Source organism: Mobula birostris, chromosome 5 (assembly GCF_030028105.1).
Source record: "Mobula birostris isolate sMobBir1 chromosome 5, sMobBir1.hap1, whole genome shotgun sequence".
NCBI lineage: Eukaryota > Metazoa > Chordata > Chondrichthyes > Myliobatiformes > Myliobatidae > Mobula > Mobula birostris.
This window is the reverse complement of record NC_092374.1, coordinates 186,102,507-186,123,210: the sequence shown is the minus strand read 5'-3', so window position 1 is coordinate 186,123,210 and position 20,704 is coordinate 186,102,507. Positions and strand designations below refer to the sequence as shown.

The 20,704-nt window shown below is 44.8% G+C and overlaps 1 protein-coding gene across 1 annotated transcript in view; it reads right to left on the bottom strand.

Annotated features, from left to right (window-relative positions):
- The window catches only part of LOC140197398 (uncharacterized), a 35,714-nt gene extending 19,484 nt beyond the window's left edge, over nt 1-16,230 (bottom strand). Inside the window, exon 1 of the mRNA XM_072257355.1 lies at nt 15,969-16,230. Coding sequence (XP_072113456.1) covers nt 15,969-16,026 — 58 coding nt within the window. The 5' untranslated portion in view covers nt 16,027-16,230. The remainder of the gene's footprint in view (nt 1-15,968) is intronic.
- Between the last annotated feature and the right edge of the window lie 4,474 nt (nt 16,231-20,704).

The following is a 20,704-nucleotide window of genomic DNA, read 5'->3' as shown; positions in this document are numbered from 1 at the left end:
ATTCCTTAAAAAAGAAACGTACTAAACCCACACTACCCCTTTCATCCATATAACCATATAACAATTACAGCATGGAAACAGGCCATCTAGGCCCTTCTCGTCCATGCCGAACTCTTACCCTATCCTAGTCCCACCGACCTGCACTCAGCCCAAAACCATCTATTCCTTTCCTGTCCATATCCAATTCAACTTTAAACGACAACATCGAACCTGCCTCAACCACTTCTGCTGGAAGCTCGTTCCACACAGCTACCACTCTCTGAGTGAAGAAGTTCCCCCTCATGTTACCCCTAAACTTTTGTCCTCTAATTCTCAACCCATGTCTTCTTGTTTGAATCTTCCCCACTCTCAATGGAAAAAGTCTAACCACGTCAACTCTATCAATCCCCCTCATAATTTTAAACACCTCTATCAAATCCCCCCTCAACCTTCTACTCTCCAAAGAATAAAGACCTAACTTGTTCAACCTTTCTCTGTAACTTAGGAGATGAAACCCAGGTAACATTTTAGTAAACCTCCTCTGTACTCTCTCAATTTTATTGACATCTTTCCTATAATTCGGTGACTAGAACTGTACACAATACTCCAGATTTGGCTTTACCAATGCCTTATACAATTTCAACATTACATCCCAACTCCTATACTCAATGTTCTGATTAATAAAAGCCAGCAAATCAAAAGCTTTCTTCACCACCCTATCCACATGAGATTCCATCTTCAGGGAACTATGTACCATTATTCCTAGATCCCTCTGTTCTAAAGCATTCTTTAATGCACTACCATTTACCATGTATGTCCTATTTTGATTAGTTCTACCAAAATGTAGTACCTCACATTTTTCAGCATTAAACTCCATCTGCCACCTTTCAGCCCACTCTTCTAACTATCCGATATCTCTCTGCAAGTTTTGAAAACCTACCACATCATCCACAACTCCACCTATCTTAGTATCATCTGCATACTTACAAATCCAATTTACCACCCCATCATCCAGATCATTAATATATATTACAAACAACATTGGACCCAGTACAGATCCCTGAGGCACACCACTACACACCGTCCACCAATCTGAGACACAGTTATCCACCACTACTCTCTGGCGTCTCCCATCCAGCCACTGCTGAATCCATCTTACTACTTCCATATTAACACCTAACGATTGAACCTTCCTAACTAACCTTCCGTGTGGAACCTTGTCACAGGCCTTACTGAAGTCCATATAGACAACATCCACCGTTTTACCCTCGTCAACTTTCTTAGTAACCTCATCAAAAAACTCATTAAGATTTGTCAAACATGACCTTCCACGCACAAATCCATGTAGACTATTCCTCGTAGCAGCCTCGTATCTTCTTTTAGCTTTCCTAATTTCTTTAAGATTCTTTTTACATTCTTTATATTCCTCGAGTATCTCATTAACTCCAAGCTGCTCATATTTATTGAAGATCCCTCTCTTTTTCTGAACGAAGTTTCTAATATTTCTTGAAAACCATGGCTCTCTCAAACTTTTAACCTTTCCTTTCAACCTAACAGGAACATAAAAATTCTGAACCCTCAAAATTTCACCTTTAAACTACCTCCATTTCTCCGTTACATCCTTCCCATAAAACAAATTTTCCCAATCCACTCCTTCTAAATCCTTTCGCATCTCCTCAAAGTTAGCCTTTCTCCAATCAAAAATCTCAATCCTAGGTCCAGTCCTATCCTTCTCCATAATTACACAGAGGGTACGTCCACAATACACCGGATAATTTTGAAAACTAAGCCTTTTCTCTTCGTTTTGACCTTCTGTCCACACTGAAACAGCGTTTTCATCCCCCGAAAACAGAAATTTTCAGAAACGATCTCCAGAATGAATAAATCTGAAAACACCTAATATCCGTTGTAGTGTGTACGGGGTAACCGGAGAGATTTAAAAACACTGTCATGACAACACCTCAACAACAATGCTTTTTTCTGCTTCTGCTTGGTACTGCGCAAACTGTTATAACGCGCAGTCGGTGTGAGTGGCGTGAGAGTTAAATTGTAAAGTGAGCTTTTTTGATTATTTAAAAACGCTGTCATGACATGCCGGAACAGATAGCCACAGTGCGGCATTTCGTTGTTTTCTTGAACGCAACCACCTAACAATTTCAGAACAGACGGCAACGAGACTGAAGCCAGAAGGGTTAGAAATGTACTCACCAAATACTTTGACTCATAGCATACTGAATAAATAAGTATATTCATTCTGCCCTGTTTTCTGTCCTTGCTTGTACGAAGGTGGTTCACCTCTTCATGCAAGTACTTCTCTGACAATAGATGTGTAACAGGCTAATATAACATTGTATAGAAATACAAGATAACGCTGATGCAAATGTTTTATACATTTAACAAGGTGCTTTATTAATGCAACAGTGTTGGTCAGTTTTTCAATGTTCGTCAGCTGGGTCATACTGTCCATGAACTTCCTGTCGGTTGCCTCCATATGCTCCAGTATTTGTTTTTTTTTAGTTTTAAGTCCTCCTGCGCGAGAGCCAAGAGCAAGTCCTTTTAAGTTTTTCTACTCTGTAACTGGACAAACGTGCACCAAGTTTACCGTTTCCTCCTCACTTGTTTTCTGTGTGTGTCCTGCGCATGCCCAGTAGGAGATTCGCCCAAATATCCGTCTAATGTGGACGGCGATATTTTGAAAAATGCCTAGTGTGGATGCCCGTCGTTTTTACTCAAAACCAGCGTTTTCAAAATTATCCGGCGTAGTGTGGACATAGCCTGAAACTAATTGTATTGTGATTACTGGACCCGAAGTGCTCCCCAACAAATACCTCCATTACCTGCCCTGACTCATTCCCTAACAGGAGATCCAACACTGCCCCTTCTCTAGTTGGTACCTCTATGTATTGCTTCAAAGAACTATCCTGCACACATTTTACAAACTCCAAACCATCCAGCCCTTTTACAGAATGGGCTTCCCAGTCTACGTGTGGAAAATTAAAATCTCCCACAATCACAACCTTGTGCTTACTACAAATATCTGCTATCTCCTTACAAATTTGCTCCTCCAGTTCTCGGTCCCCATTAGGTGGTCTATAATACACCCCTATAAGCGTCACAACACTTTTCCTATTCCTCTCAATTTCACCCAAATAGCCTCCCTAGACGAGTCCACTAATCTATCCTGCCAGAGCTCTGCTGTTATATAATCTCTGACAAGCAATGCAACACCTCCCCCTCTTGCCCATCCTATTCTATCACATCTGAAGCAACGAAATCCTGGAATATTTAGTTGCCAATCACACCCCTCCTGCAACAACATTTCACTAATAGCTATCAATCCATGCTCTAGGCTCATCCACCTTTCTTACAATGCTCCTAGCATTAAAATAGATGCATTTAAGAAACTCTTCCCCCTCCCACTCTCTGTTTATCCTTAATTAAGCAAACAACTTTGTTACCTTCTTCTTCTTTTTCCCCCTATATCAACCTCCCCTCTCCTAGGCTCCTTAATTTGATTCCCTCCCCCAACCATTCTAGTTTAAAGTCACCTTAGTAGCCCTCGCAAATCTCCCCGCCAGGATATTGGTCCCCCTATGATTCAAGTGCAACCCGCCCCTTTGTACAGGTCATGCCTGCGCCAATAGTGGTCCCAATGATCCAAAAACCCGAATCCCTGCCCCTTGCTCCAATCTCTCAGTCATGTATTTATCCTCCACCTCATTCCATTCCCACTCTCACTGTCGCGTGGCACAGGCAGTAATCCCGAGATTACTGCCTTTGTCGTCCTTTTTCTCAACTCCCTTCCTATATTCTTCTTTCAGGACCTCTTCCCTTTTCCAACCTATGTCATTGGTACCTTTACGTACCATGACCTCTGGCTCCTCTCCCTCCCATTTCAAGATCTCTTGGACGTGATCAGAAACATTACAGACCCTTGCACCAGGGAGGCAAGCTACCATCCGGGTCTCCTGACTTCATCCACAGAATCGTCTATCTGACTCCCTAACTATTGAGTCCCCTATTACTATTGCCCTCCTCTGCCGTTCCCTATCCTTCTTACCTACAGGGCTCGACTCCGTGCCAGAGGCACGGCCAGTGTTGCTTCCCCCAGGTATGCTGTCCCCCCCAACTGTAATCAAACAGGAGTACTTATTGTCAAGGGGCACAGCCACAGCCACAGGGGTACTCTCTATTACTTTATTCTGTCCAAGAGGTTCTTAAATACCCCTAATGTTTTAGCCTCCACCACCATCCCTGGCAAGTCATTCCAGGCACCCACAACCCTCTGTGTAAAAAAGTTACCCCTGATGTCTCCCCTAAACTCCCCTCCCTTAACTTTGTACATATGCCCTCTGGTGTTTGCTATTCATGCCCTGGGAAACAGGTACTGGCTATCCACCCTATCCATGCCTCTCATAATCTTGTAGACCTCTATCAAGTCCCCTCTCATCCTTCTACGCTCCAAAGAGAAAAGTCCCAGCTCTGCTAACCTTACCTCATAAGACTTGTTTTCCAATCCAGGCAACATCCTGGTAAATCTCCTCTGCACCCCTCCCCCATAGGTTCCACATCCTTCCTATAATGAGGTGACCAGAACTGAAAACATTCAACATTCTTTCAACATTCAGTAAGTTTCAATGAGAACACCCCGACATTCTTCTAATTTCCTGTGAGAACAGGCCCAGAGCATATAATTGCTGCTCAGGTGATAAGCATTTAATTGCCAAAATCATTCTTGTGAAGCTCCTCTGAATCCTGTCCTATGTCAGCAAATCCTTTCTTTAATAAGGGGCCCAAAACTGCACACAATAGTCCGTGAGGCCTCATGTGCCTTATATATCCGCAGCATTACATCCTTGCTTTTATATTCCTGTCCTCCTGAGATGAATGCTAACACTATATTCACCTTCCTCACCACCAATTCAACCTGCAAATTAACTATCAGGGAATCCTGCATGAGGACTCCCAAATCACTTTACACTTCGGATTTTTGAATTTCTCTCCATCTAGAAAATAGTCCATTCTTTTACTACTTCTACCAAAGTGCATGACCATACACTTATTGACACTGTATTTCATCTGCCATTTCTTTGACCATTCTCTGAATCTATCTAAGTTCTACTGTAGACTCTCTACTTCCTCTAAACTACCCACTCCACATCTACCCTATCTAGTCCTTCCAACAGTGTTTCAAATAGATACCCTAGCATTCTTCTAAATTCCAGTGAGTACACACCCAAAGCTGCCAAATGCCCCTCAGATGTTAACCTCTTCATTCCTGGAACCATCCTTGCAAACCTCATCTGGACTCTTTCTGAAATATGGGGCCCAAAACGGTTGCAATACTCCAAGTGCATCCTGGTCGCCCCACTAAACAATAGACAATAGGTGCAGGAGTAGGCCATTTGGCCCTTCGAGCCAGCACCACCATTCTCTGTGATCGTGGCTGATCATCCACTATCAGTATCCAGTTCCTGCCTTATCCCCATAACCTTTGATTCCACTATCTTTAAAGAGCTCTATCCATCTCTTTTTTGAGAGCATCCAGAGACTTGGCCTCCACAGCCTTCTGGGGCAGAGCATTCCATATATCCACCACTCTCTGGGTGAAAAAGTTTTTCCTCAACTCCGTTCTAAATGGCCTACCCCTAATTCTTAAACTGTGGCCTCTGGTTCTGGACTCACCCATCAGCGGGAACATGCTTCCTGCCTGCAGCATGTCCAATCCCTTAATAATCTTATATGTTTCAATAAGATCCCCTCTCAGCTTTCTAAATTCCAGAGTATACAAGCCCAGCCGCTCCAATCTTTCGACATATGACAGTCCCGCCATCCCGGGAATTAACCTTGTGAACCTATGCTGCACTCCCTCAATAGCAAGAATGTCCTTCCTCAAATTTGGAGACCAAAACTGCACACAGTACTCCAGGTGTGGTTGAGGGAATGTTGAAGGAATGAAAGGAAGGATGTTGAGGCTTTGGAGAGGGTGCAAAAGAGGTTTATTAGGATGCTGCCTCAATTAGAGGGCATGTGCTATCATGAGAGGCTGGACAAACATGGGTTGTTTTCTCTTGGGTCGCAGAGGCTGAGGGGAGATCAAACTGAGGTTTAAAAGATTTTGAGAGGCTTAGATAGAATGGACAGGGAGTATCTGTTTCGAGGGTTGTAATATCTAATACCAGAGGGCGGACATTGAAGGTTCAAGGGGGATGTGAGGGGCAAGTCTTTTCACTCAGAGTGTGGTGGATGCCTGGAATGCACTGCCTGGTATGGTGGTAGAGGCAAATACATTGGAGGTTTTTAAGGAATGATTGGATAGGCACATGGATACAAGGAGGATGGAGGGATATTGGCATGGTCTCGGTAGGAGAGATTAGTGTTTGGGTACATTTTAGCTCCTTCGGCCCAACACTGGCCTGTTCCTGTGATGTACAGTTCTATGTTCTATCTTTGTAGCACCCACAAACTCGGCCACAAGGCCATCAACGTCATCATCCAGATTGTTAACATACAACGAAAAAGAAGTAGTCTCAACACAGACTCCTTTGGAACAGCACTAGTCACCAGCAGCCAGTCTTAAAAGGATCCCTTTATTCCCACACTTTGCCTCCTGCAAATCTGTCAATGCTCTGTGCCTGTTAGTATCTTTCCTGTAATTCTCAAGGCTCTTATTTTGTTTAGCAGCCTCCTGTCAAAGGCCTTCTGAAAGTCCACGTGCAAATTACTGGTATAGGTGACGTCTGCCTGAAGCCGGTGGGTACCTCAGACTGACAAAGTCAGAGGTTAAAGATCTCCGCAAACACTCCAGTGCAGGTCTTTAGTACTTGGCGAGAAGCTTTTCATGGGTTCACACTCCCGAAGGCTGCTCGCACATCAGCCCCAAGAGATTGGAATCACAGGATCATCAGGGACTGTAGGAGTTTGTGGTGGTTCCTCCATGTTTTGATGGTCAAAGTGAGCTTAGAAGGACATAGTCATAGTCATACTTTATTGATCCCAGGGGAAATTGGTTTTCGTTACAGTTGCTCCATAAATAATAAATAGTAATAACACCATAAATAGTTAAATAGTAATATGTAAATTATGCCCGGAAATAAGTCCAGGACCAGCCTATTGGCTCAGGGTGTCTGACCCTCCAAGGGAGGAGTTGTAAAGTTTGATGGCCACAGGCAGGAATGACTTCCTATGGCGCTCTGTGTTACACCTCGGTGGAATGAGTCTCTGGCTGAATGTACTCCTGTGCCCAACCAGTACATTATGTAGTGGATGGGAGACATTGTCCAAGATGGCATGCAACTTGGACAGCATCCTCTTTTCAGACACCACCGTCAGAGAATCCAGTTCCATCCCCACAACATCACTGGCCTTACGAATGAGTTTGTTGATTCTGTTGGTGTCTGCTACCTTCAGCTTGCTGCCCCAGCACTCAACAGCAAACATGATTGCACTGGCCACCACAGACTCGTAGAACATCCTCAGCATCGTCCGGCAGATGTTAAAGGACCTCAGTCTCCTCAGGAAATAGAGACGGCTCTGACCCTTCTTGTAGACAGCCTCAGTGTTCTTTGACCCATCCAGTTTATTGTCAATTCGTATCCCCAGGTATTTGTAATCCTCCACCATGTCCACCCTGACCCCCTGGATGGAAACAGGGGTCGCCGGTACCTTAGCTTTCCTCAGGTCTACCACCAGCTCCTTAGACTTTTTCACATTAAGTTGCAGACAATTCTGCTCACACCATGTGACAAAGTTTCCTACCGTAGCCCTGCACTCAGCCTCATCTCCCTTCCTGATGCATCCAACTATGGCAGAGTCATCAGAAAACTTCTGAAGATGACAAGACTCTGTACAGTAGTTGAAGTCCCAGGTGTAAATGGTGAAGAGAAAGGGAGACTGCTGCTGATCACTCTGACTAGTTCATCTGGAAGCAAAGCCCTGTTCTTGCCTATGTCACCTGATTAAACTTTGTAAGCGGTGACAGTATTCAAGCCCTGTTGAGCATTCTTCGTTGATTCCTGTGTAGTCCAAAACTGCCAGTTCTCCAGTGAGATGGCTTTCTGGAGATCCTATGTGGACCTCTTGCAATTTTCTTGGCCGTCAGCAGATTTTGGATCTCATGCTTCATCCAGGGCTTCAGCTTGGGGAAAACTGAATGATTTTGTGAGGACACTCTCATCTACAGCTGTTTCAAGTCCATTACATGGTGTATTCATTCAGATGCCCGGATGAGTGACAGATACATGCAGCTCAGAAAAATAGAGGGCGATGGGTAACCCTAGGTAATTTCTAAGGTAAGAACATGTTCGGTAGTTTTGTGGGTCGAATGGCCTGTATTGTGCTGTAGGTTTTCTATGTTTCTTTAAGTCCTCAAACACAACCTAGTCTAATGACTCAAAGCAATCCCTTAGCCGCTGCTCTGTCTCCTGCAACCGCTGCTTTGTTGTCCTAATCTCTGGAGCTTTGCTCTTTAGCTTCTGACTCAATGCAGGCAGAATGACAGTCAAGCGATCGAATTTACCGAGATGTGGTCTGGGCATGGAACATTCCTTATCCGAGTATAACAGTGCTTTGATGTGTTGGGACCTCTGGTGCTACAGGTTATATGGAGGTGGTAATTGGGCAGGGTTATCTTCAAAAAAGCCAGGTTGAAGTCTCTGACTATGATTTGAAATGCATTGTGATGGACTGTGCCTTGTTTGGAGATACCATCATGCAGCATTGTGATCGAATGATTACACTGGACAACAAAGATTATGCTTCCCGAATATGGTTGGGTTTATCTTGTGGATTCTGGGCTAGTGATCATGAAAATCACCTTGAAATTTCCCTATGATGTACCATATTTTGGAATCCCCTATAGATGTTATTTCAATTTATAATTCAAGTCATTTAAAATGTTGCCCACAATGTAAGTTAAAAAGTTTTCTATCTTGCCCAAGCATGGGCATACTTTGGGTTGCCAACATGACCCACAACAATGGAAAGCAAGAGAAAATCTGCAGATGTTCGAAATCCAAGCAACACACAAAAAATGCTACAGGAACTCAGCAGAACAGGCAGCATCTACAGCAAAAAGTGGAACACAGAACATAGAAATCTACAGTATATTACAGGCCCTTCGGCCCATAATGTTGTGCTGGCCATGTAACATACTCTAGAAACTGCCTAGAATTTCCCTAGCGCATAGCCCTCTATTTTTCTAAGCTCCATGTATCCATCTAAGAGGCTCTTAAAAGACCCTACTGTATCCGCTTCCACCACCGCCGGCAGTGCATTCCACACACCCACCACCCTCTGTGTGAAAAACATACCCCTGGCATCCCCTCGGTACCTACTTCCAAACACCTTAAAACTATGCCCCCTTGTGTTAGCCATTTCAGCCCTGGGGAAAAAAAACCCTGGCTATCCACACAAATCAATGCCTCTCATCATCTTATACACCTCTATCAGGTCACCTCTCATTCTACATCGCTCCAAGGAGAAAAGGCTAAGTCCACTTAACCTATTCCCATAAGGTACACCCTCCAATCCAGGCAACATCCTTGTAAATTTCCTCTGTACTCTCTCTATAGTACCCACATCCTTCCTGTAGTGAGGTGACCAGAACTGAACACAGTACTCCAAGAGGGGTCTCACCAAGTCTTATATGGCTGCAACATTACCTCATGGCTCTTGAACTCAAACCCACGCTAACACACTATATGCCTTCTTAACAACACTGTCAACCTGCTTTGAGTGTCCTATGGGCACAGACCCCAAGATATCTCGGATCTTCCACACTGCCAAGAGCCTTACCATTTATACTGTGTTCTGCTTTCAAATTTGACCTACCAAAATGAACCACTTCACACTTATCTGGGTTGAACTCCATCTGCCACTTCTCAGCCCAGCTCTGCATCCTATCGATGCCCCGCTGTAACTTCTGACAACTCTCCACACAACACCCCCAACCTTTGTGTCATCAGACAGGCCACATTTCGGGCTGAGACCCTTTGTCAGGACTGGAGAAAAAAAGCTGAGGAGTAGATTTAAAAGGTGGGTGGGGGAGAGAAGAGAGAGAAACACGAGGTGATAGGTGAAACCTGAAGGGGGAGGGATGAGGTAAAGAACTGGGAAGTTCATTGGTGAAAGACATACAGGGGTGGAGAAGGAGGGAGTCTGACAGAAGAGGACAGAAGGCCAGGGAAGAAAGTAAAGGGTGGAGGAGCACCAGAGGGAGGCAATGGGCAGGCAAGGAGATGAGGTGAGAGAGGGAAAAGAGGAGGGGGAATGGTGAAGGGGGGGAGGGAGTGGGTGGCATTACCAGAAGTTCAAGAAGTCAATGTTCATACCATCAGGCTGGAGGCTACCCAGACAGAATATAAGGTGTTGTTCCTCCAACCTCAGTGTGGCCTCATCACGACAGTGGAGTGAGCCATGGATAGACATGTTGGAATGTGATGGGAAGTGGAATTAAAATGGGTGGCCACTGGGAGAGCCCGCATTTTCTGGCAGATGGACCGTAGATGCTCGGCGAAGCGGTCTCCCAATCTACGTGGGGTCTCACCAATATACAGGAAGCCACATCGGGAGCACTGGACACAGTATATAACCCCAACAGACTCACAGGTGAAGTGTCGCCTCACCTGGAAGGACTGTTTGGGGCCCTGAATGGTCGTGAGGGAGGAGGTGTAGGGACAGGTGTAGCACTTGTTCTGCTTACAAGGATAAGTGCCAGGAGGAAGATCAGTGGGGAGGGATAAATGTACAAGGAAGTCACATAGGGAATAACCCCTACTGAAAGCAGAAATTGGTGGGGCGGGGGGAGAGGAAAGATATGTTTGGTGGTGGGATCTCATTGGAGATGGCAGAAGTTTCAAGAATTATGTGCTGGATGCGAAGGCTGGTGGTGTGGTAGCTGAGGACAAGAGGAACCCTATCCCTTGTAGGGTGGCAGGAGGTTGGGATGAGTGTAGACGTGGGTGAAATCGAAGACATACAGTTGAGGGCACTGTTGATGGTGGGGGAAGGGAGCCCCTTTCTTTGAAGGAGGAGGACATCTCTTTCATTCTGGAATGAAAAGTCTCATCCTGAGAGCAGATGCGGAGGAGATGGAGGAATTGAGAGAAGAGTTGGCATTTTTACAAGTAACAGGGTGGGATGAGGTATAGTCCAGCTAGCTATAGGTTTGTAATAGACTTCAGCAGATAAGCTGCCTCCAGAGATAGAGACAGAGAGATCGAGAAAGGGGAGGGAGGTGTCAGAAATGGACCAGGTAAATTTGAGGGCAGGGTGGAAGTTGATGGCAGAGTGGAGTGGAGTGGTAATGTCTGAGGAAAAGGGTGGTTTAGGGTGTTCAGAAATGGTGGAGTGAGAGGAAGATGGAGTCTGCGCGGACCCAATACCAAACAACCCAATTGAGCCTTTGCTGTTTATTCTTCAGTGCTAAGCCTGAAAGCTGTGCTTCTATACAATGGTAATGTCCACCCTTCTATCCAATCTGCTATGCAATCACCTTTCAACACCAATCAGCTGTGTAATAGAAACATAGAAAATAGATGCAGGAGTCGGCCATTCGGCCCCTCGAGACTGCACCACCATTCAGTATGATCATGGCTGATCATCCAACTCAGAACCCTGTACCAGCCTTCCCTCCATACCCCCGATCCCTTTAGCCACAAGGGCCATATCTAACTCCCTCTTAAATATAACCAATGAACTGGCCTCAACTGCTTAATGTGACAGAGAATTCCACAGATTCAACCACTCTCTGTGTGAAGAAGTTTTTCCTATCTCGATCCTAAAAGGCTTCCCCTTTATCCTCAAACTGTGACCTCTCATTCTGGACTTCCCCAACATTGGGAACAATCTTCCTGCATCTAGCCTGTCCAATCCCTTCAGAATTTTATATGTTTCAATAAGATCCCCCCTCAATCTTCTAAATTCCAGAGAGTATAAGCCTAGTCGATCCAGTCTTTCATCATATGAAAGTCCTGCCATCCCAGGAATCAAACTGGTGAACCTTCTTTGTACTCCCTCTATGGCGAGAATGTCTTTCCTCAGATTAGGGCAGGGGTCCCCAACCTTTTTTGCACTGTTGACCGGTTTCATATTGACAATATTCTTGCGGACCGGCCGACCCGGGGGGGGGGGGGGGGGGGGGGACGGGCAGGGTGCCAATGGACAAGAGTAGCAGTCAAATACGCTGGGTTTACCCCGAAGACTACATTGACTATGAAGCCTTGCACGGGCACCAGTGCGCATGCGTGTACGATTTTTTTCTACAAATCGTTTTTGGCGATTCTGTTCGGGGTGGGGTGTTAATCACGACCGCAATATAGATGATAATTAGCTAATACACTCAATTTTGTTTCTAAAAGGGTTTATCTAATGAATTTAATATTAAACACACAGCGCATATTTTCCTCGCATGAACATAGTGATAAGTCAATTATCAGGGGAGGACACGGGAGCTTGAAGTAAAAGTTGAACGAACTTCCAGTAGAAGTGGTAGAGGCAAGTTCGATATTATTATCTAAAAAAAAATTGGATAGGTATACGGACAGAAAAGGAATGGAGGGTTATGGGCTGAGTGCGGGTCGGTGGGACTAGGTGAGAGTAGCGTTTGGCACGGACTAGAAGGGCACAGATGGCCTGTTTCCGTGCTGTAATTGTTATATGGTTATATAAGTCAATTGCATTGTAACATTTTAAGTATCTTTTGGATATTAAACACGCAGCACATATTTTCCCCGTATGAACATATAAAATCATTGCAACACACAAATATCGCTGAATCAGTGAGAGCCCTGGGCTTGTTTTCCTGCAACAAGACGGTCCTATCGAGGGGTGATGGGAGACGGTGATACTTGAAGGGGGTTCCTTATGTCCAGTCTATTCCGCAGTTTAGTTTTCGTTTCATTCATTGCAGAGATACGTTGGAAAAGGAAGCAACGTTTTCAGTGCTTTTGTGGCTATCTCAGGATATTTAGCCTTGACTTTGATCCAGAATGCCAGCAGAGATATTATGTCAAACATACTTTCCAGCCCGCCGTCATCTGCAAGTTCGAGGCGTTGATCTCCTTCCCGCGCTGACATGGATGACGCGCGGGTAATGACCTCGCGTGCGTTCAAGCTCAACAGTGGGCGTGACAGGGAATGAGGAAAGGTGCAGCTGACTCCTATTGCCAAATCACATCGTTCCCTCGCATCCGTGGCCCGGTGGTTGGGGTCCGCTGGATTAGGGGACCAAAACTGCACACAATACTCCAGGGGTGGTCTCACCAAGGCCTTGTACAACTGCAGTAGTACCTCCCTGCTCCTGTACTCGAATCCTCTTGCTATAAATGCCAGCATACCATTCGTCTTTTTTTACTGCCAGCTGTACCTGCATGCCCACTTTCAATGACTGGTGTTTAATGACACCCAGGTCTTGTTGCACCTCCCCTTTTCCTAATTGGCCACCATTCAGATAATAATCTTTTTTCCTGCTTTTGCCACCAAAGTGGATAACCTCACATTTATCCACATTAAATTGCATCTGCCATGAATTTGCCCACTCACTTAACCTATCCAAGTCACCCTGCATCCTCCTCACAACTAACACTGCCGCCCAGCTTCGTGTCATCCGCAAACTTGGAGATGTTGCATTTAATTCCCTTGTCTAAGTCATTAATATATATATTGTAAACAACTGGGGTCCCAGCACTGAGCCTTGCGGTACCCCACTAGTCACTGCCTGCCATTCTGAAAAGGTCCTGTTTATTCCCACCCTTTGCTTCCTGTCTGCCAACCAATTCTCTATCCACATCAATACCTTACCCCTATACCGTGTGCTTTAAGTTTGCACACTGATCTCCTGTGCAGGACCTTGTCAAAAGCCTTTTGAAAATCCAAATATACCACATCCACTGGTTCTCCCCTATCCACTCTACTAGTTACATCCTCAAAAAATTCTATGAGAATGTCCACCCTTCAATACCAATCAGCTGTGCCCACTCTTCAATACCAATTGGCAATGTCCACCCTTCAATACCAATTGATTGTGCAATCACTCTTCAATACGAATCGGTGAAACCTCTGAAATTAAATCTGGATGCGAAGTCAGCAATAAATCTAAGGTGTTTTCGGTGCCACCTGTATCATCGCTTCTGGTAGGAAAAGTGACTTTCTGAGTCAGATGATTTTTCAGAATCAAATCAGCCAGGGCTTCCTGAAGGGCACCTTTTGGTTCACTTTGTGTGCCGTCAGTACAATCTACACCTGGGACATTAAAATCACCCGCCAGCATAATAAACGGAGAGCGCGACGAGGCGTTTACTTTGGAAATGCTTGATTCACTGTCCAACAGAGGCCCGGAATTAGCATCAGGTGGACGGTAAAAACTCCCGATCTGCACCATTTGTCCCTAAAGTGTAGATTGACACCAAAGTCGCTGCCTAGTCAGTTCTTTCAAAACAAGGAATAGTATTGTTCACACCCATAAACATACCGCCTCCCTGAGAGTTTCTGTCCTTTCTAAAACTTTGGAGATGAGGAGGGAATATCTCAGCAGATTTAATCGAAGGGTCAAGCCAAGATTCAGTCCCGATTAAAATGTCAGGATTTTCAGTTTCAATAAATGAATTAATCACAGCCTATTTTTCCTTTTCGACTGCAGTCCTCCCAGGGAACGATCAACTCGATGAGGACAACCAGCTGGTGACGCAATGGCATCGTTCGGAGCGAGTTCGAATCCAAGTTGGGTCACCCCCGAGCACGCTTTATTTGTCGGGGATGAACACCCCCAGCTGAAATCCCATGCGGAAAACGTGAGGCAGTTTTAAAAGTCATGCCGCCGACTGGCATTTGTTAGAGGTAAAAAGGAAAGAAAGATATAAAACAGATTTGGTAAATGCATTTAACTGTCATGTGATGGAAAAGTATAGTGATTATACTCACATTTATACGGATGGTGCGAAGGAACCTGCAACAGGAGGGACAGGGTTTGGGGTGGTCATACCAGCAAAAGAAATTGGAATCAGCAGAAGAACATCTAATAAGTTAGGAGTGTTTACAGTGGAGATGCTGGCGGTGTTGGTTGCGTTGCAATGGGTGCAGAAAGCCAGACAAGTCAAAGCATTGATATGTTCAGATTCATCCTCAGTTCTAGCAAGTTTAAGGTCTTTTCACATAAACAGTTGGCAAGATGTACTTTATGAAGTCCTTCAGTTAGTTACAAGAATTGCAAATCAGGGAGGTCAGGTAAAATTTCTATGGGTTCCAGCACATGTAGGGGTGAAGGGGAATGAGAGGGTGGATGAGTTGGCAAAGAGGGCGTTAAAGAAAGAAAATGTGGAAATGCACATTAGTATCAGTAAAGCAGAGGTTAAGTGTGTAATCTGGGAAAAAGTCAACCGAATGTGGCAAGAAAGATGGGACAAGGAGGGGAAAGGGAGGCATTTATATCAAATACAAAAGAGTGTTGCAGTTACTAGGGTAGGTAATGGAAACAGAAGAGAGGAAATTGTGTGGACTAGGTTAAGGCTGGGGCATTGTGCATTAAACTAAACATTGAAAATGATAGGGAAACACCAGACAGGATTGTGTGAGGAATGTCAGGAAGAGGAGTCAGTAGAATATGTAGTTTTGTGTTGCAGGAAGTATGGGATACAGAGAGAGATGATGAGAAATAAATTAAGGGAGTTGGGGATGCAGGAATTCACATTAAAAGGGTTGCTGGGCATGGGTGAGAGAGCACAAGTCCGGGTATTTTTAGCGTTTTTAAGGGGTACAGGGGTTTTTTATAGAATATGACGAATAAACAGGAATAGGATACTAGGATGGTCAAAGATGGGAGGGTGAAGTGTAGGTGTGTGTGTGTGATTGGGTGAAGGGATTTAGAATGTATGTCTAGTGCACATTCTGGAGCAGAGGGTGGCGGTAATGCACCATTAAGCTGGATGCCAACCGCCGTAAAACAAAATTCAACGTGACCATGCGGCTGCAAAGCCGACATGGAGGCTCCTTACCTTCGTTATTGCACACTCCATGCAGGGACAGCAGCAAAAGGCAAGCGATCGTCCACATCTCCGGCAGCCGATTAAACTCCGGGACCGCTGCTGCCCCAAACCTAAAGCGAAGTCAGGGACCCTTCAAAGCCCGGGGACCTCGAACTCTTCTCACACCGCGGGGCCAGAAACCAGCTGTTAACCAAAATAAACAGATACAAAACTGGAACCCCGCTGACAAGCAACCAAACTCATCTAACTGATAATACTTTTAAACGCTCATGAAAGCACTCCCTTGGTATGCGGCCCTGGGTGGGGGGGGGCAGGGCTGTGACGTCAGTGAAGATAGTTTGGCGCCCTTTTTGGCGGCGGTCTCTCTGCCGGCTGTGTTCACTTCCACCCTCCAACAGAACAGTATCAGTCATACTTTATTGACTAAAACTGTTCTGTACTGGTATCCCACGCAAACCAGAGTACTACTTTCATCCGGCTGATCATTTTCCAGCAGCTCCTGATAGTTGCATCGGTCTGCATTTGTGAAGCAAATTCCCTCCCTGATTGACCCCTCCCCCATTCCGAATTTACGCTCAGTTCGTCCTATTCTCTACCGAGCGAAGTGAAATCCCCGCGACACACACAGAATGCCGGAGGAAGTCCGCAGGCCAGGCAGCACCTGTGGAAAAAAGTACAGCCGACATTTCGTGCGAAACCCTTTGGCAGGACTGGAGAGAAAGAAAAAGAGGAGTAGATTTGAAAGGTGGGGGAGGGGAGAGAGAAACAAAATGACAGATGAAACGGGGGGGGGAGTTGAAGTAAGGAGCTGGGAGGTTGATGAGTGAAAGAGAAGGGGGAATCAGATAGAAGACAGAAGGCCATGGATGAAAGAAAAGGGGGGGGGGGGGAAAGAGCACCAGAGATGGGCAGGCAAGGAGATAAGGTGAGAGAGGGTAAGGGGGATGGGGAATGGTGAGGAAGGTGGGGGACATTACTAGAAGTTCAAGAAATTGATGTTCATGCCATCAGGTTGGAGGCTACCCAGACGGAATATAAGATGTTGTTCCTCCACCTGAGTGTGGCCTCATCGTACAGTAGAGGAAGCCATGGCTTGACATATCGGAATGGGAATGCAAAGTGGAATTAAAATAGATGCCAATAGGCATTCCTGCTTCTTCTGGCGGACGGAGGGTATGTCCTCTCCTACGTCCGTGTGAAGACGTCCAGGTAATGAGGTGCAATCCATCCGGGATGTGTGGGTTCTATTTTTCCCAGAATCGGTCCCAGTGCCCCAGGAATCCACCCACCCCCACCCTACAACATTTCCCAAGCTCCTCTCACCGGAGCCGGCAGTGGGAGGAATTGGACATTGCTGTTGTTAGGATCCTGTCTCATACTCATCACCCTCCCTTCTCAACATAAAGTTCAAAGTAAATTTATAGTGTAAGTAGACAATAGGGGCAGGAGTAGGCCATTCAGCCCTTCGAGCCAGCACCGCCATTCACTGTGATCGTTCACAATTAGTATCCAGTTCCTGCCTTTTCCCCATATGCCTTGACTCCGCTATCTTTAAGAGCTCTATCTAACTCTTTCTTAAAAGAATCCAGAGAATTGGCCTCCTCCACTGCCTTCTGAGGCAGAGCATTCCACAAATCCGCAAAGCTCTGTGTGAAAAAGTTTTTCCTCAACTCGGTTCTAAATGGTCTACCCTTTATTCTTAAACTGTGGCCTCTGGTTCTGGACTCCTCCAACATTGGGAACATGCTTCCCACCTCTAGCGTGTCCAATCCCTTAATAATCTTATATGTTTCAATCAGATCCCCTCTCATCCTTCTAAATTCCAGTGTATACAAGTTCAGTCGCTCCAATCTTTCGACAAGAGGGAAACATTGACAAAGGAATAGACAGATGTTGCCTCCCTGGTGCCAGGGTCAAGGATATCATGAATTGCTTAAAGAACCTTCTGGAGGGAAGGAGTCAGGGGCAGCTGCTCCATATCATTGGCTCTTCACTCAACCCTGGAACATCTGGACAGCAAAGACAGACATCAGGATGCTCTTTACTGATTATACATTGGAGTTTAATACTATCATCCCCTGAAAACTAATCAACAAGCTTCAAGACCTTAGCCTGTCATGTACCCCGTGACGAGGGTTAAGAAACCAGCAGAGATGGAAAACACTCTGGAGTCTCTTATTGCTAACAACTAATAATATTTATTAGTAACTACGCAATACAGTAATATGAATGTAGAGAAATCAAACAGGTTAGCAATGATTATATATAAAAGTAAGTGTGGAATATATATGTATGAAAAAACCAAGCTTCTTTAAGTCTAGGGGTGAAAAGATACAGTCTTACGATGTTGAGTAAAGTTCAGTTCAGTTCATGGTATTTTGTTGGGTAGTGATGGAGAGAGAGAGAGAGAGAGAGAGAGACTTGAGTCTTCAGGTGAGCTGATGGCGTCGATCTTCTCGTCGTCCTCCAAAATCCTTTACAAGTCACCGACTGTGACTTTAACCGAGGGACTGGTCTTCTGTGGTGGAGCTATCACCCTGGCAAGGGTGGACACATGGACAACTCCCCACCAGTCAAACCCTTCTTCACCGTTGGAATAGCAATTTGGATCGATCCGCCTGATCGATCCTCCAAAACCCACTTTCTCTGCGGGCACAACAACGCTCACTCAGTGTCCAGATCATGTGTCTGAGGTCTGTATCATCTGACCTCCCATTTATCTCACCAGGCTGAGCATCACCTGTCATTCAAATAGTCCCTCCCTCCTTTGTCTGTAAAGCAGTGCAAGCAGGCAACAAGTCCTTGAAAGTAACATCAACAATCTGCCTTTGGTCACCATAGCAACCTTCGAGCTGCATGACCATTCACTTCCTGACACGGTATTCCATCTGCCGCTTCTTTGCCCATTCTCCTAATCAGTCTAAGTCCTTCCGTGGCCTCTCTACTTCCTCAAAACTACCTGCCCCTTCACCTATCTTCATATTGTTTGCAGACTTTGCAACAAAGCCATCAATTTCAGCATCCAAATTGTTGACATGTAACATAAAACAATTAGTCCCATCGCAGATCCCTGTGGAATACCGCTATCCACCATCAGCCTACCACTCTTTGCTGCCTGCCAATCAGCCACTGCTTTATCCATGCTAGAATATTTCCTGTGATACCATGGGACCATAGCTTGTTAAGCAGCCTCATGTGTGGCACCTTGTCAAAGGCCTTTTGAAAATCCAACTACACAACATCAACTAATGCTCCTTTGTCTACCCTGCTTGTTATTTTTTCAAGAATTCCAACAGATCTGTCAGGCAAGATTTTCTCTTGTGGAAACCATGCTCACTACAGTCTATTTTATCATGAGCTACCAAGTACCCCAAGACCTCATCCTTAATAATTGTCTCCAACATATTCCCAACCACTTAGGTCAAATTAATTGGCCTATTGTTTCCTTTCTTCTGCCTCTCTTCCTTTTTGAGGGGTGGAGTGACGTTTGCAATCTTCCATTCCTCTGGAACCATTCCAGAATCTAGTAATTTTTGAAAGAATATTACAAATGCCTTCACAAACTCTTCAGCCCTCTCTTTCAAAACCCTGGGGTGTACACCATCTGGTCCAGATGAATTACCTACTTTCAGACCTTCCAGTTTTGCAAGAACCTACTCTCAATAAATGGTAACTTCACACATTTCACATTTTGTGACCCTGACAACTGGAACTTCCACCATACTGCTAGTGTCTTCCACAGTGAAGACTGATGTAAAGTAGTTATTCACGTTCGTCCACCATTTCCTTGCCCCCTATTTCTACCACTCCAGCATCATTTTCCAGCAGACCGATATCCACTCTCACCTCGTTTTTACACTTTATGTATCTGAAGAAATATGTAATATCCTCTTTAATATTATTGGCCAGCTTACTTTTGTGATCATCTCTACCTTCTTAATAACATTTTAGTTACGTTCTGATGGTTTTTAATAGCTTCCCAATCCCCTAACTTCCCACTAATTTTTGCTCTATTATATGCCCTCTCTTTTGCTTTTATGTTGGCTTTGATTTCTCTTGTTAGCCATGGTTTGTGTCATCTTGCCTTTAGAATACTTCTTCCTCTTTGGGATGTATATATCCTATGGCTTATGAGTTGCTTACAGAAATTCAAGCCATTGCTGCTTTGCCATCATCCCTGCCAGTGTTGTATTCCAATGAATTCCTGCCAACTCCTCTCCCATGCTCTGTAGTTCCCTTTACTCCACTGTAATTTCCTGCTGAACTTGCCCCCAAGTGTTCTTGAATGCAGCAGGTGACCAATCTGCATACAATTGTCAAAATTAGGCCTGTATTCAGTACTTTGGTTTATGAAGGCCATTGTGCCAAAAGATTTCTTTATGACCCTATCTACCTGTGATGCCACTTTCAATGAGTTATGAACCTGTATTCCCAGATCCCACTCCTCTGTACCTTAACCGTTCACTGTGTAAGACCTACCGGGAAGGTCCTACCAAAGTGCAACACCTCACTCTTGCCTGCAAAAATTATACAAACTTTATGGTAAATACAGGTTAACTAGAAATAGAATAAAGTAATTATTTAAGAAGTTGGATAATAATATGAATTCTAAATAAGCAACAGCTAAAATAAACTACACCATGAGTGCAAGTAATATTATGATTATTTTACATCCCCTAGTTATTCCTCAGATCTATACTTTATTTTGACTAATGCAAACTGGATCACAATTCACTGTGCTTATA